Genomic DNA, 13,423 nt, shown 5'->3' with positions numbered 1-13,423 from the left:
TAGTTTGGAATTAAAATTTGTATGGCAAACGTTTTGTGTAGGGCATTAAAAACTTGATTTTCTGCTAGCTAAAATCTTATTAAACTAGCTTTAGGTCTAGAAAACTTATGAAATTAAGCTGCTTAAGACCCAAAATTTGCGTTACATCAGTACCATAAAAGGGTTTTTAAGGTAGATATGTATATTGACTTATACCAAATACCATAGAATAGTAATTTATATTATCTTTGCTTATACCATCTTGCTCAATTTTTTGTGTCTTATTCGACTTCCAGTTTGCATTAGAATGAATTCTTTCCCAACAGCTTAAATTCGAAACCTGAGTAATATGAAATTTATTTGCCTCGTTTCTTTACTTGTCAATACTAATGCTAAAAAAATAATAACCCAAAATATATCCCTCCTTAACCCAGGTACGTACTTAGTCCGTCTCCACAACACTGATATTGATGACGGCGCTTCACAGCACTGACCCGAGCCCCAAACTTTTGCAACACTCGATCTGGCGTGCCTAGCAGAAATCAAAACAAACGAACAACCACCCACACACACAAGCACCCAGCCACCCAACACAAAGGCCAGACAACAAACCGCCTTTCTGTCTTTTCGTAAAATGTCGTTTATTTGGTGGCGGTTTCTCGGGTTGCCTAACAAAAGGCAGGGCAACGCACCCACCGCCCTCTGAGATATCGTACTTGGTCTACATGGGTTGTCTACACTCGCCAATGCACACAGTACACATGTGTGCCTAGGACAAGTCGGGGCCCACTAGGAGGTAGAAGAGCAATACCACCAGGTAGTACAGCAGTAATCCTATAAATGCCATATTGTAGTTTGGGCTCTCTGGGTTCGTGCGCCGCCAGGAGGCGCACCACCACTGGCGTCATGAGCTGGTCTCCTCCAGGATTGGTTGTGCCTCCTCCACTCTGCTGTTCCGCTCCAGAACCAGATTACCCACCACATCAGCACCTTCGATATCCTCATCCAGGTCAAGTGGGCTTTCGAGTATCCTGAGATCCTTCAAGTCCACATACTGCAAGTCCTCGATCTCCTCCAGCGAGAGATCGGTAATCTCCACGGGATCTGGCTCCGGTGGCGGATGCAGTCTACTCAGCTCCAGCAACTGAAGATGGTAGTAGACGCCCTCGTCATCTATGGCATAGAAGTGGGAGAACTGGGCGTCGGTGAAGAACTGACTAGCCTCATTGCCCACGAACTTGATGCAGGCCAGGAGTTCCGGGCGGATGGCATTGCCGCGCTTATTCCGCCACAGGGCCACCTCCTCGCGGCTCTCTGAAATGAATTCGCGGGCAACGAAAGTGAGATCAACATCGATATCCGGCCCAATGGGCGCCGCATCCACAGCATCCTCCTGCGTCACACTGTGCAGCTTGTAGCGACGACTGCGCCGCTGGTTCTGCTGCCGCTCCATCTGGTTATTGCGCATGTGCGTCACGTTCCAGAAGCACAGCTGCTCCGCGCAGCTAATCAGGAGAAGCTTGCAGGGCGAGAAGCGCAGCTGGCGGATGCAGTGCTGGTGGACCTCCTGAATGCTGTAGATCAGTTGCAGTTGCCTGTTGTCCAGGGCAAAGAGCTGTTTGGAGAATCGGATTAGTAAAGACTAGTTGACGGTCAGATGTTACCCACTCCCACCTCTATAATTCCATTCTCGAAGCCCAGTGCAAACATGGTGCCATCCTCCGTGGCCGCCAAGTAGCTGATCCTAGCCTTCTGGGCGATCTTCTCATCGCAGATCAGTTCGAGCCTCAGTTGGTTGCCACTGAATATTAAACGGAATACCTGTGGTTGGAATGTACATTAAGTTATTACGTTTTATAAATTATATTAAAAAAAAACCCACCTCGATGATGTTGTTTCCGTAGGCCAGGAAGAGAAGATCGTTTTTCAAATCAAAGCCCACAAGGGATTCTTCAGACTCCTCAGGCTTCACAAGCGGGGATGGGCTGGCTAAATCCAAATGCTGTTGAAAGTCCATTCAATTAGTGGATTTACATCTCTAATCCCATTTTCAAAATACTTACGCAGACTCCGTGCTCGGAAAACAAGATGATAAATCGTCCCCTTACTAGAGACGCATACTTGGTGCCCACATCAAGCTTCAATGGCCATTGCTCATCTGACTTCCCCAGCAGGAATACCACCGTCTTCTGGGCACTGTAAGCCGAGGCCACCAGTATTTCCGGACTGATCTGCTTGAGGTAATCAATGGGCTCTGTTATAAACTGCTGAGGTATCACCGAATCCAGATTAACATCTATGGTCACTCCGTCCACGTAGCCGACGAAGATCTGATCGTCGTTGAGGGCAGATATGGCAGTTATCTTAGGGTTACTGGCAGCATGAGTAGGTGTGATCGTGGACCAGGCGGAAATACTAGATCTCCTTCGAGCACTTGGATCGGTGGCAGTTTCAATTTGATGGATGCGCTCCTTGGAGTCCACGGCCAGCAGTTGCGTCCGCTTGCTGGTCATGTCCATCAGTGAGCGGAGGTAGACATTGGGCTCCAGGCAAGCCCTGGTCATCACACTTTTCTCATCTGCACTGTGAACCCAGGCGATTCCACGGTTGTGATGTGGATGCGGCCCGATGACGGTGCGCAACGTGTGGACATGGACCACCTGCTTTCCCTTCGCACCACACAAGACGATGTATTTATAGACGGGATCGGACAGCTCGTAAATATCCACACACTCGATGTGTTCGCTGACATTGCTGCGCAGTACGGGATCCGAGATTCGGAGATCATACACAATGAGTCCCTCGGAGGTTCCCAGCAGGAGGTAGTGTCCATCAGCCGAACGCTTGCCGCAGGTGATGAAACTGCCCTCTGGAAGCTGCACCGCCTCCGATTTCAACTCAACGGAGGGACCTGGGATGAAATTAAGCCGCCAAACGCTGTACTTGAAAGTCAGCAACACGGTGGCATTTTGATTCCTTTCGTCGAACGCCTCCAAAGCCAACGGCGTGTCGTTAGCGACATCAAAACCAGGAAGATCCGGCTTATCGCCGGAACCATTAAGCAAATCCCACACAGTCAGCGCACAACTGGAGGTGCATACCACGTAATATCGCTTCAATACGTGAACAAAGCAGCGGATTTCCGACTGGAGAGTTTTTAGGAGAGGTGTGTGCGAAGGTTTAAACATCTGATCTCGCTCATCCCAGTTCAAGATGGTCACATCACCATTGCTGAGGGCCACGTGCAATTGAATTTTGGTATCCTCCAATCCGGCGTCTTCATCCAAGTAGAAAGCCAAAATTTTCTGATCTGCGTAGCTGCCAATGAAGCGTTTGATCACGCTGTTGACTAGCTGCTGATAGGTGCGCGTTCCCGTGGGCTTTCGAAGATGGGCGAGGGCAGGAGGACGCACCCGCTGCTTGCTGCCATTACTGTGACGCCTTCCCGGGCAATCGGGCCACAAGGACCAGAGCTTCACACTGCCGTTGCTGTGCAGGGTGATCAAGTGCTTCTGTTGGTTAAACACAGACATCCGCAGGATGTCACTGCTGTCATTCTCGTCCCTCAGAAGGTAGGTGTCCTCTGCCTCCAGCGAAACATCGGTTAGCAGCAGCTGCTTGCTGCCCAGCGCCATTAAGCAAAAGTCGTTGTTAAGATAAACGGCGTGGCGCACCTCATTATTGCCCAGGTTGATGATTTGGCGATGCTGGTGGAAACGACCACTGGGAAAACGAAATTAATAGGCTAATTTTCCAACTAAGGTAAACACTTACTGCTCTGTAAACCAAACTCGATCGCTAAATCGCTGCACTTGCCTATGTGCTTCTTCGAAAATCGCCTCATCCTCGGCCATCAAGGCAATCCTGAGGAGGTCCGTAAACTTTGAACGAATAAGATTCTCCTCGATCTTTGGCAAGAAATCCAGAATGGCATTCACTAAGCGCTCGTACTTGGAGTCATTGTCTGAATAAAAGTAAAGAAAACAAATACAGTAAATGAGATTCCTTTGTTTCTAATCGTTCTACGTACCGCAAATATATGACTTGTAGAACTTCAGCTGCTGCAAAGTGTTCAATATCGATCCGCTGGCATTCCAAGCCGTTGTATCGTGCCGAATCTTTTGTTCTAGGAAGCGGAAGTCCAAAAAGACCTTGCGAAACAGAGTCACCCGCTCGGTGGGCTCAATGGTCTTCAGGTGATGCCCGATGTGGCTATAGAAATATTTATCCAGTGATGGCAGTATCAAGTCATCGTGATCGAAGGCCTTTGTGATGCTTTCAAACGAGAAGATAAATGAATATCAGAAACGGATAATATCACGGAAAGAATGACTCAATAATTCGAAGAACTTATTATTATAAAGAACGTTTGAGACACTTACTTATAGTGATCGACGATCCTCTGATGCAGAGCAGGAACATCGTCAACCTTAACTTTCAACTCCAAGTATATTTCGGGTATACTTATGGTTGACTCTTTGGATTGCTTTTCCACCAACGAATACTTATGGAGCTTGTTCACCACAACCATGGCATCGTCGCCATCGGATTTGTCATCGAACCAAATCAGCGATAGGAGCTGCACAACAGGAAGTTGATAAGGATAAGTAATAAGTATGCTGTATTTGAATGTGGGACAAACGTACATTTATGGGTATGTGGGCGGAGGGAGGGAATATAGACAGTCTGTCGAACATTTTCCTGTGCTCAGTAGGCTCTAGAACTTTTAAAGAGCTCTCAATGATGGTGGCCAGCTTATCGCAGTTTACTCTGAAAGGAAATAAATGATTTATTAAGTGACACAGTGAGAAATTCCATCTACTCACTGTTTCCAGTTGTCCCAAGTGGCCAGACCATCCCGAATGCTCTCGGCAATGATGCTCAGTCTGCGGGGATTCGTTGTGAGCACTTCTCGGGGCAAGTCTTGCGGCCTACAGTGGAGGTATTTCAGAAACAAAGACTTAACTTCATCCGAAGTAAGCGTCATCGAATGATCATCCAGCGATATGTGAGTTGTGGTAGCTGCCGAGAGAAAGTCGGTAACCTGCTTGAACCTTGTGGTTAGCAGAATCTTGCAGCTCAGATTGAAGGCATTCCAAGCCTTGGCATTTTGGACATTCAGCAGGACAAGAAGACAATTCTCATAGGGTTTGCTCTTCAGCAGGCGGCGTAATTCCGCCTGGATGCTGTGAATACGAAGCTTGATGTTGCTGCCCTGGTCATTACGACTTGTCCAATTGGGATCGATCTGGTGAAGCAGTTTCTGCAGCATCTCCAAGACGGTCTCGGGACTGTTGCAGTTCTTCAAGTTCAGCCAAAAGATCTTAAAGTCCATCTTGCGCTGCACTTTGTAAGATGAGCAAACATCCAGAGCTAGCCAATGCTTTCCCGACCCCAAGACGCCATCGACCAAGACATTTTTGGCTGGACGAAGTTCTAGGAGAGCCTGCGTCAGCTTCAGATACTGCAAATAAGATTGGATATTAAATTCAGATCTGTTCCTATGATTGGGGGATTTCTTACCGGTTGCAGGCGATTAACGTTATACTTGGCGAACACTTGGTTATCGTTATACAAGCGATCTCGCTCCTCGATGTATGTCCTGGTCTCTATGCTGGGGTGCTGGAGCTCCTCCTTGATGGCAGCCATCAGGAATTCGTAGTTGGCCGGATCGCTCGCATTGAGAACTTCTTCCACAAAGTCCTTGACTGTTTTCTCCTGTTTGGTGAGCAGTGTCCAAAATAGGCGGAGAGTGGCTGTCCTGGCATCCTTGGATTTAATAATGTGGTCGATCTCATCCTTGGAGAATATACTTTGCAGGACATCCTGGACGTCCTTGCAGTCGAAATCCTCAATGAATGCATCCAAGAACACGAACAATATGTCCTTGTAATGGTATTGCTGGCCCCTCGCTTCAAAGTCCATGGTGATTTTAAGAAAGCTCTGGGTAATAGAAAAACAAATTTAAAATTCAAGATAAACATATTTGGTAGTTATTAATAAGAATGTATTTATATACGGGGGGCCACAAAATTCGCTGAACTGGGGCGGAATTACGTATGTATGTACAATGTACATTGTAGATATGTACATCAACATAAGTTCCGCCTGCTACGCGAACTCTGATTTCTAATCGAATTTTTTGTTTATAATAGGGATAGAACCTACTTACAAAATTAATAATTTGAAAATATAGTGCCCAATTTTATTCAAATATATCACTTTTTCGAAGAAAAATAATTTCTTGTTTAAAAACAATAGTATAATACGAATTCTTAGAGTCACGCTCGGTGGATTTTAAAATCAACATCAAATGATATTTGATAGACCATAAAATACGAATATTTATAAAAAAATTAAGAATAATTGTAAGTCCTTTATTTCAGACCTATATAACAAAAGAATCCCGAATCTTTTATACCACAGTATTTCTAATAAAAGTCACAAATAAAAAATTTGATAAAACAAATGTCGTAAACATGGGTTTTTTGGCTTTCTTCATGACTGTTTAAATTGATATTTTTGTTAAAGAATGTTAGTTGTAGGATATATCCCAAAGCAAATATTTAATGTAAAATAAGTCATATGGTAAAGGATCTGCACTTTGATACTACATGCTTATGAAACGGACTGTCTGCGGATATATATGGCGATTTTCTTGGCGCCAAGCGGTCTTGACCCACTTAATTTGAACGCAACACCGTCTACCGACGAAAGTCAGCAGATCCTCGCTCCAGCGAGTGGTGAAATCAGATAAGGTAGATGGATCAGATAGATCCACCCCACCCCTATAAAGGGGCTCCAACTGGAGATCGGTAATTTCACAACCGTCCGCCAAGGAGACGAACGTGATCAGCTCCAAATACTCGGAATACGTGAGTGGTGCACTCGCTGAAAAAGGCAATTCTGGTTGCAGTTCTGTGCTCCCAATGTCGCAGAGCCAAATCGGTTTCGATTCCGATTCGGATCCGATCGGACCACCACTATTTGCCCACAGAATTAACTTCACAGTTAGATAAGCGGCGCAGACAGAGACAGAAGATGAGTCACTTAGTGGGGGGAGTAGATGTGCAGATAAGTATGTGGGAGTGTAGTATGCAAAAGTATAAACAACAGATAAATGTGAATGAACTTGGGGCTGTCTGTATGGGTTGTACACTGTATAAGCAATATTGTTTGAGTCACACACGTCACAGGGGCTTCGCAAGGCGGGGAAACACAAAAGATTTGCAGGGGGAGGCACACGACTGCATGAAAGAATTAAACAATTGCAAATCGTAGAACGCCAACTAACGCACACAGGTGTGCGTTCACCTGCATATATGCACATGTATGTGCAGCCACTGCACGCATACTTACGCTCCGTTTATTTTTAACGAACCGTTGTCCTTATACTTTAGTTTATATATGTGTAAATATTGCACTTTATCCTAATTAAATTGATGCTTCGGCTGCACTTGTCGCACTCTTCGCGGTGCTCACATCGTTCTAGCACATTCTGAGCGGAGTACGAGGCGTTTGATTAACTAAAAATATTAATTGCACGAATGCGCACATGCATTTAACTAAGCTCGCGATAAAAACAAAAAACAACAACAATTGTGGAGGGTGGGACCGTTCGCGGAGCGCTCAAAAATACCAACAGTGTTGGCGGCTTAAAGGGAAAATATCCCTTCTCCACAGGACACCGTTTATATTAACTTTTTTTACCCTTCGTATCAATGATTTATTTTTCTCGTGGTTTCACTTTCCGGGGCCACCAAAAATAGTAGTAGTGATTAGTGCACTTTTAAAAGTGTACTTTTGAAATATAAAGAATAAATTTCCATACGTTGGCCAACCTTAAAATTAAATGGCTGTAGGGCAGTTAAAAAAGCAGGAAAATTTATTTTGGATAGCCATTACATTAAATAAAATAGCTTTTAACGCTAAATACAGGCTCAAAACATGTTTCTACTATTTCCCCAGCAGAGATAAAGCTAAAGTTCTCCGCTCCACGGCAGTGTGCCCGTACTCCCAGTATCTTTCCACTCTCCGCCTGCGACCATACTATTCCCCAGACCTGTTATCATTTCGGAATTCGTCGCCAGTTTTGCCTTGTTTTATTTAAATTTTCGGGCTCGCCTTTCGAACCCAGGTGACCCCGCAGGACATGCCCGATGACACGCAGGACGCCAAGGCGCAGAAGCTGGCCGCGGCGAGGAAAAAGGTGCGGAACCACGGCCACTCACATTTGTTTTGCTCTTGTGACGTGGACACCTCTCACATATTGGCCTACTAATATTGATTTTGTTTAACACGCTTATGTGGACACAGCTGAAGGAGTACCAGCAGCGCGCCAGCAACAACAATGGCCACCCGGGGCCGGAGGAGCCGGTGGCCACCGCCACGCAGTCGCACTCGTCCACGGTCAGCATAGCCAGTAATCTTTCCGAGCGCTCCGACAGCGAGATAAATGTGAACGGCGGAGGAGCCGGTGGGCTCCAGCAGCAGGAACAGTCGATCCAGCCCACAGTCGCCTCCTATTTCGCCCACACTGAACCGGAACATAATGGCGCACTAGCTGCTGATCCCTCCAATCTGCAGGCCATCCAGGTGATCATCGCCGAGAAGGCCCAGCTCAATGCGGAGCTCACAAAGGTTCGTCTGGCCTGCCGGGAACGCGAACTGGAGCTGGAGGAGCTACGCACGCTGAAGGATCAGCATCAGCAGCGTCTGGAGCAACTGCAGCAGCACTACCAGGATCAGCAGTCGACGGGCGAGCAGCAGCGGCAGCAGTTCGCGCAGCTGCAGGCTCAGCTGCAGCAGTCGCAGGCACAAATCAAGGACCAAAAGTCGCATCTTAACGAACTGGAGGCTCAGCTGAAGCAGAGTAACCTTCGCCAGGAGGAACTGCAGCAACAGCTCTCCCACAAATCAAACGAACTGGAGATGGCCCAGTTGAAGCTGCGACAACTTTCCGACGAGTCCAGCGTTAGCACCGATAACCGAGTGGAGTCGCTGGTGCAGACCCAATACATGTACGAGCAGCAGATCCGCGACCTCCAGGCCATGGTGGGTCAACTAACCCACGACAAGGAGCAGGCAGCAGGGCAATACCAGAATTATGTACAGCATCAGAGCGGAGAAATTGCCAAGCTCAACGAACGAAACTCGGAACTAGCCGAGGAGCTCAACTCGTTGAGGGAGCGGGAACGACAGCTGGTGGAGCATGTTGGAGGTCTAGAGCGCGATATACAGAAGAACCTTAGCCTGCAGGCTCAGTTTAAAGAGGCCAACCAGGAGCAGCCGCCTAAGGAAGAGGCAAGCGATCAGGTAATGTCTCAAAGAACTTGTAAAAGCAGTTTAATCCTTTACTTCAACCATTTTAGAACGCCTTAAAAGAAGAACTGGCTGCCCTGAAAGAGCGCCTCGCTGACTTCGATTTTGAGCGCCACGAATTCCAGCTGAAGATCAAGTCGCAGGACGACCAGCTGCAAATGAAGGAGTCGGCTCTGGCCGAGTTGGAGCAGCAGCTGGATCGCTTACAGGCCGAGCAACCGGATCAGACCAAGCTGCTGGCCACCATGGAGTCGGACAAAGTGGCCGCCTCGCGAGCCCTAACCCAGAACGTGGAAATGAAGAACCAATTGGACGAGCTGCAGCAGCGTTTTGTCCAACTGACGAACGACAAGGCCGAGCTGGTCATCCGATTGGACGCCGAGGAGTTTGCCAACCGCGAGATCCGCCAGAACTACACCAGCATGGAGCAGAAGCTGCACACCAATGAGGAGCGCTTTAAGTTCAAGGATGAGGAGATGATTCGTTTGTCTCACGAGAACGTGGAGCTCCAGCGCCAGCAGTTGATGATGCAGCAGCAGCTGGACCGCCTGAGGCACTATGAGGTGGTTGTGAGCATATAAACTAATGTGTAAGTTGCTAAAAGTATTTGTTTATTTTTCTAGGCCAAGGCATATCATAGCCAAGAGGGAAAAGAAAGAGAAGACGGAGGAGATGGCCTGCGAAATGAAGCTACGGAAACTAAGGATCATGATCATGATCATTCACACGATCATTCTCATGATCATTCTCATGATCACCCACATGATCATTCGCACAACCACTCACATGAGCATTCCCACGATAATTGTCATGATCATGACCACGATCATTCACATGGACATGGCCAGGATCATTCCCACGATCATCCGCATGATCATGTCCACAATCACGACGGCGACAGACCGGCAGCTAAAACTCTGCCCACCGCTGAGGCCGTGGAACGCCTACAATCGCGCTTCACCACGCTGATCAGTCAGGTTGCCGACCTGACGGAGGAGAAACACAGCCTGGAGCACCTGGTGCTGCAGCTGCAGAGCGAGACCGAGACCATTGGCGAGTACATTGCCCTCTACCAAACACAGCGGCGCATGCTGAAACAGCGCGAGTACGAGAAGGCCGCCCAGATGCGACTTTTGCAAGCGGAGCGGGAGCAGTTGCGCGAGAAGATTGAGGCGCTAAACAAGCTGGTGGTCAGTCTGGGGGTGGAGCTCCCTGCAGATCCCAGCCAGGCGCAGCAAGCAGAAGCGGCCACAAATAACGAGCAGGCGCCTAGCGAGGGCGAGAACTCCCAGCAGATCATCAACAAGATACAGGACATCATCAGCGAGATCAAGGAGAACACGGAGCAGCCGACCCACAACCATGCAGGCGACCATCTCAACTGCTGCCTGGGCAAGTTCGAGGTGGTCTAGAAGATCGAACCTGTAGCTTGCTCGCCAAGTGCAATTATCGTCTGCTTACGTAAAATCATTAACCTTTTGCTACTGTATTTAATTGTAATTGTACTTTGGTCCCCGGAGTCTTTTGTATATGTTTCCAACGATGTGTCCGAATAAACCTAGTTTGCAACTAAGACGAATCTTAGCCCCGAAACTGTATTACAAACCAATCAACTTGAACGTTGTTTTATTCACACAAGTATCTTATGAGTAACATTAAGACGTACAAATATAAAATCCTATTGGCATCTTTGGATGATGATGATGAATCTTCCTTCCGATCTCTGGATGATGAGAGTTTGTCCGCTTTTACAAGCGAATAACAGTCTGATGTTTGCTATTCGGTTATAAACAAAATGTAGTAGCGAGTTTTAAAATAACGTGATCTCACGCTTTTAAAATATGAAATTGTACAAAATGGGATTAAAATATGAGACAATAATATTAACAATAAAACCAATCGAGATGTCTACTTCTTGGCCTCGCCTTTCGATTCGTTGCGCAACTTCTTCCTAAGACTGGGCTCCACCAAACTGGTGGGTCTGCAGCTTCGACTTGGTCGGCCGCTAGAGCTGAAACAAGAACTGGAGATATCCATTTGATCCGATTTCTTATGCGCTGTAGTTCTGTGCCTAGCTGCAATGGGAGTGCTGGTGCTCCCGGCCACTTGGCCAATGCCATTGAACATGCTCCGCCGCGGCGTGTTTCCGTTGACATCCGGAAAGATGCCAGAAGAGTAACTTGGCCTATTGACTGCCAGTCTGGCATACTGTATACTCGGCTCCATAGCAGAATCCTCTTCAGCTGGGTGAACAGACGAGTGTTTAAGTCTTGTGGCAGAACGTCGGGAGCGAAGTATACTTGGCTCATGTACAGAGTTCCCTTCAACGTTGGGAACAGAAGAGATTTTAAGCTTAGTAGCTCTTCTAGTTTGATGTGTACTCGGCTCCTGTAGGGAATTTCCTTCAGCGTCGCGAACAGACGATTGTTTGAGTCTAGCGGGCGCCCGTTTAGAGCGCTGTATAACCGGCTCATGTAGGGAATCCTCTTCAGAATCGGGAAGAGTCCGCCTGGTGAGCTGCGCAGCCGACACCTGAGCGTAATTCTCTTCAGTACCATGAACAGCCAGCCTGGATTTCACAGGCTCTTTTTCCCGCCTCAACGCCACTGCTTCTGGCACATTGGTGTCCACTTCCCGCAGAGCCCGGCCACAGGGAGGGGCGGTAGTTTGAACATTCGTGGGACTACTTTCTATAGTGGTGTCACAGTAGATGGCCTCGCAGGATGAGGACGAGTCAGTGGTCTCCGTCTCGCTGTCGTTCTCCTCAATGATGCTGAATAGGAGCTTGTTCTCCTGGTTCTGGTCAGTCTGCGGCTCCTGGTTTTGTTCAGCACTGGTGATTTCACTTTCCTCGTCCGATTCGTCCTCATCGAACAGCAACTCCGCTGGTCTTCGGGGAGGCGGAGGTGTGTTCATGACTCTTCTTTTCTCTGTTACCTCTGTGGCCTCCACTTCGGGGACAACCTCTGCGCTGGAGCGGTAACTTGAGCGAATGGTACTGATCGACGTGATCGATCTCCTGGGGGAGATGGTTCTGGTGGTGCGAGCCAAGGCGCAAGTGCGTCGTATGTCCTTGCAGATCTCCCTGGAGCTGCGACGCGGGCCAGTTGGTCTGCTGACCACGGGAGCCGGCTCCTGGGTCACCCCGGACTCCAGGCACTCGGTGTTCACATTCAGGCGCTGCATCAGACTCCGCACTATGCCGATGTTCTCCAGCCGCTGGCGATCCTTCTCCAGAATGTACTCCTCCCGCAGATCCATGTTTTCGCGCTCCAGCGATATCACCCGCTTCCGGTACTCGCCGATCTCCAGGCGCTGCTTCTGCACCTGCTCCATCAGCTCGGAGTTCAGAAGCTTGTACTGCATCTCTACTTTGCCGGCCATGATCTCAGTTATCCAATTCCTTTCAAGAAATCCGGAGAGACGACGCCAACATGTTTTGAATTTTATTTCAGGGCTGGGGTGTTTAAACATATCATGATCTAGATCAAAATACCAAATAGACTGTTTGAAAAATACCAAAAATATACCGCTACGGGTGTCTTCGCTGGGTTAGCTAAGACACACTCCTCAGCCCATCAGTGTGACCGTAGGTGTAAGATATGTTTTCGATGTTTCGATGACTTCGTGTTGCCATCGATGTTTCGCCACCTCTAAGCACAATAAATTGTTTTCTCAACGATTGCGAGGAAAATCCTGATAAACCAACGAAAATAAACAATGCTGCAGCGCTAGGCGGCCGAGTCGAGGGAAATAGGTGTTGCGGAAAGCGCTGGATACACTTGCAGAGCCTGGAGATCGCACAAATCGCAAAGCAGCCCATCTGGCAGTATGTGTGCGTGTGCGTGAGTGAGTGAGAGTGTGCCGTCTCAGTGTGCGTGTGTTTGTGTGAAAATGAAAATCAGTCAAATTTTGCTCGTCGCTTTACGTCTTTTAGGCATTTAGCCAGACTTTTACACATTTCTACAGCTGCTAGGAATAGTGGGAGGGACTTCCCCGCGGGGCACAGAACACGCAGCACACACCACATGCAACATACCACGTACAACACCTGTGCACTCGAAAAACCATCGAAGGAATCAGCGCGCGGATTATAAAATTGGGATTCGGATACGGATTAAAA

The 13,423-nt window shown here is 47.9% G+C and overlaps 3 protein-coding genes across 3 annotated transcripts; 1 reads left to right on the top strand and 2 right to left on the bottom strand.

Annotated features, from left to right (window-relative positions):
- Nucleotides 1-599: 599 nt before the first annotated feature.
- On the bottom strand, nucleotides 600-7,563 carry LOC119550297. Its single transcript, XM_037858891.1, has 11 exons — nucleotides 7,339-7,563; nucleotides 5,503-5,922; nucleotides 4,806-5,443; nucleotides 4,626-4,749; nucleotides 4,362-4,558; nucleotides 4,010-4,254; nucleotides 3,754-3,943; nucleotides 2,043-3,702; nucleotides 1,862-1,981; nucleotides 1,654-1,800; nucleotides 600-1,594 (listed from the first exon to the last, which is right to left on the bottom strand). Exons 2-11 carry the CDS (start codon nucleotides 5,902-5,904, stop codon nucleotides 884-886), a joined length of 4,434 nt encoding a protein of 1,477 aa, XP_037714819.1. The 5' UTR covers nucleotides 5,905-5,922; nucleotides 7,339-7,563; the 3' UTR covers nucleotides 600-883.
- A 460-nt stretch (nucleotides 7,564-8,023) lies between these two features.
- Nucleotides 8,024-10,909, top strand: LOC119551088 (golgin subfamily A member 2). Its single transcript, XM_037860262.1, has 4 exons — nucleotides 8,024-8,188; nucleotides 8,296-9,294; nucleotides 9,351-9,863; nucleotides 9,924-10,909. The coding sequence occupies exons 1-4, from the start codon at nucleotides 8,132-8,134 to the stop codon at nucleotides 10,710-10,712; spliced, it is 2,358 nt and encodes a 785-aa protein (XP_037716190.1). The 5' UTR covers nucleotides 8,024-8,131; the 3' UTR covers nucleotides 10,713-10,909.
- On the bottom strand, nucleotides 10,910-12,936 carry LOC119551090 (shugoshin). The gene is made up of 2 exons (XM_037860265.1): nucleotides 12,820-12,936; nucleotides 10,910-12,757 (listed from the first exon to the last, which is right to left on the bottom strand). Exon 2 carries the CDS (start codon nucleotides 12,682-12,684, stop codon nucleotides 11,209-11,211), a length of 1,476 nt encoding a protein of 491 aa, XP_037716193.1. The 5' UTR covers nucleotides 12,685-12,757; nucleotides 12,820-12,936; the 3' UTR covers nucleotides 10,910-11,208.
- Nucleotides 12,937-13,423: the final 487 nt, after the last annotated feature.

This window comes from Drosophila subpulchrella, chromosome 2R, assembly GCF_014743375.2.
Source record: "Drosophila subpulchrella strain 33 F10 #4 breed RU33 chromosome 2R, RU_Dsub_v1.1 Primary Assembly, whole genome shotgun sequence".
Lineage (NCBI taxonomy): Eukaryota > Metazoa > Arthropoda > Insecta > Diptera > Drosophilidae > Drosophila > Drosophila subpulchrella.
The sequence above is the reverse complement of the archived record's forward strand: the minus strand, read 5'-3'. Positions and strand labels throughout refer to the sequence as shown.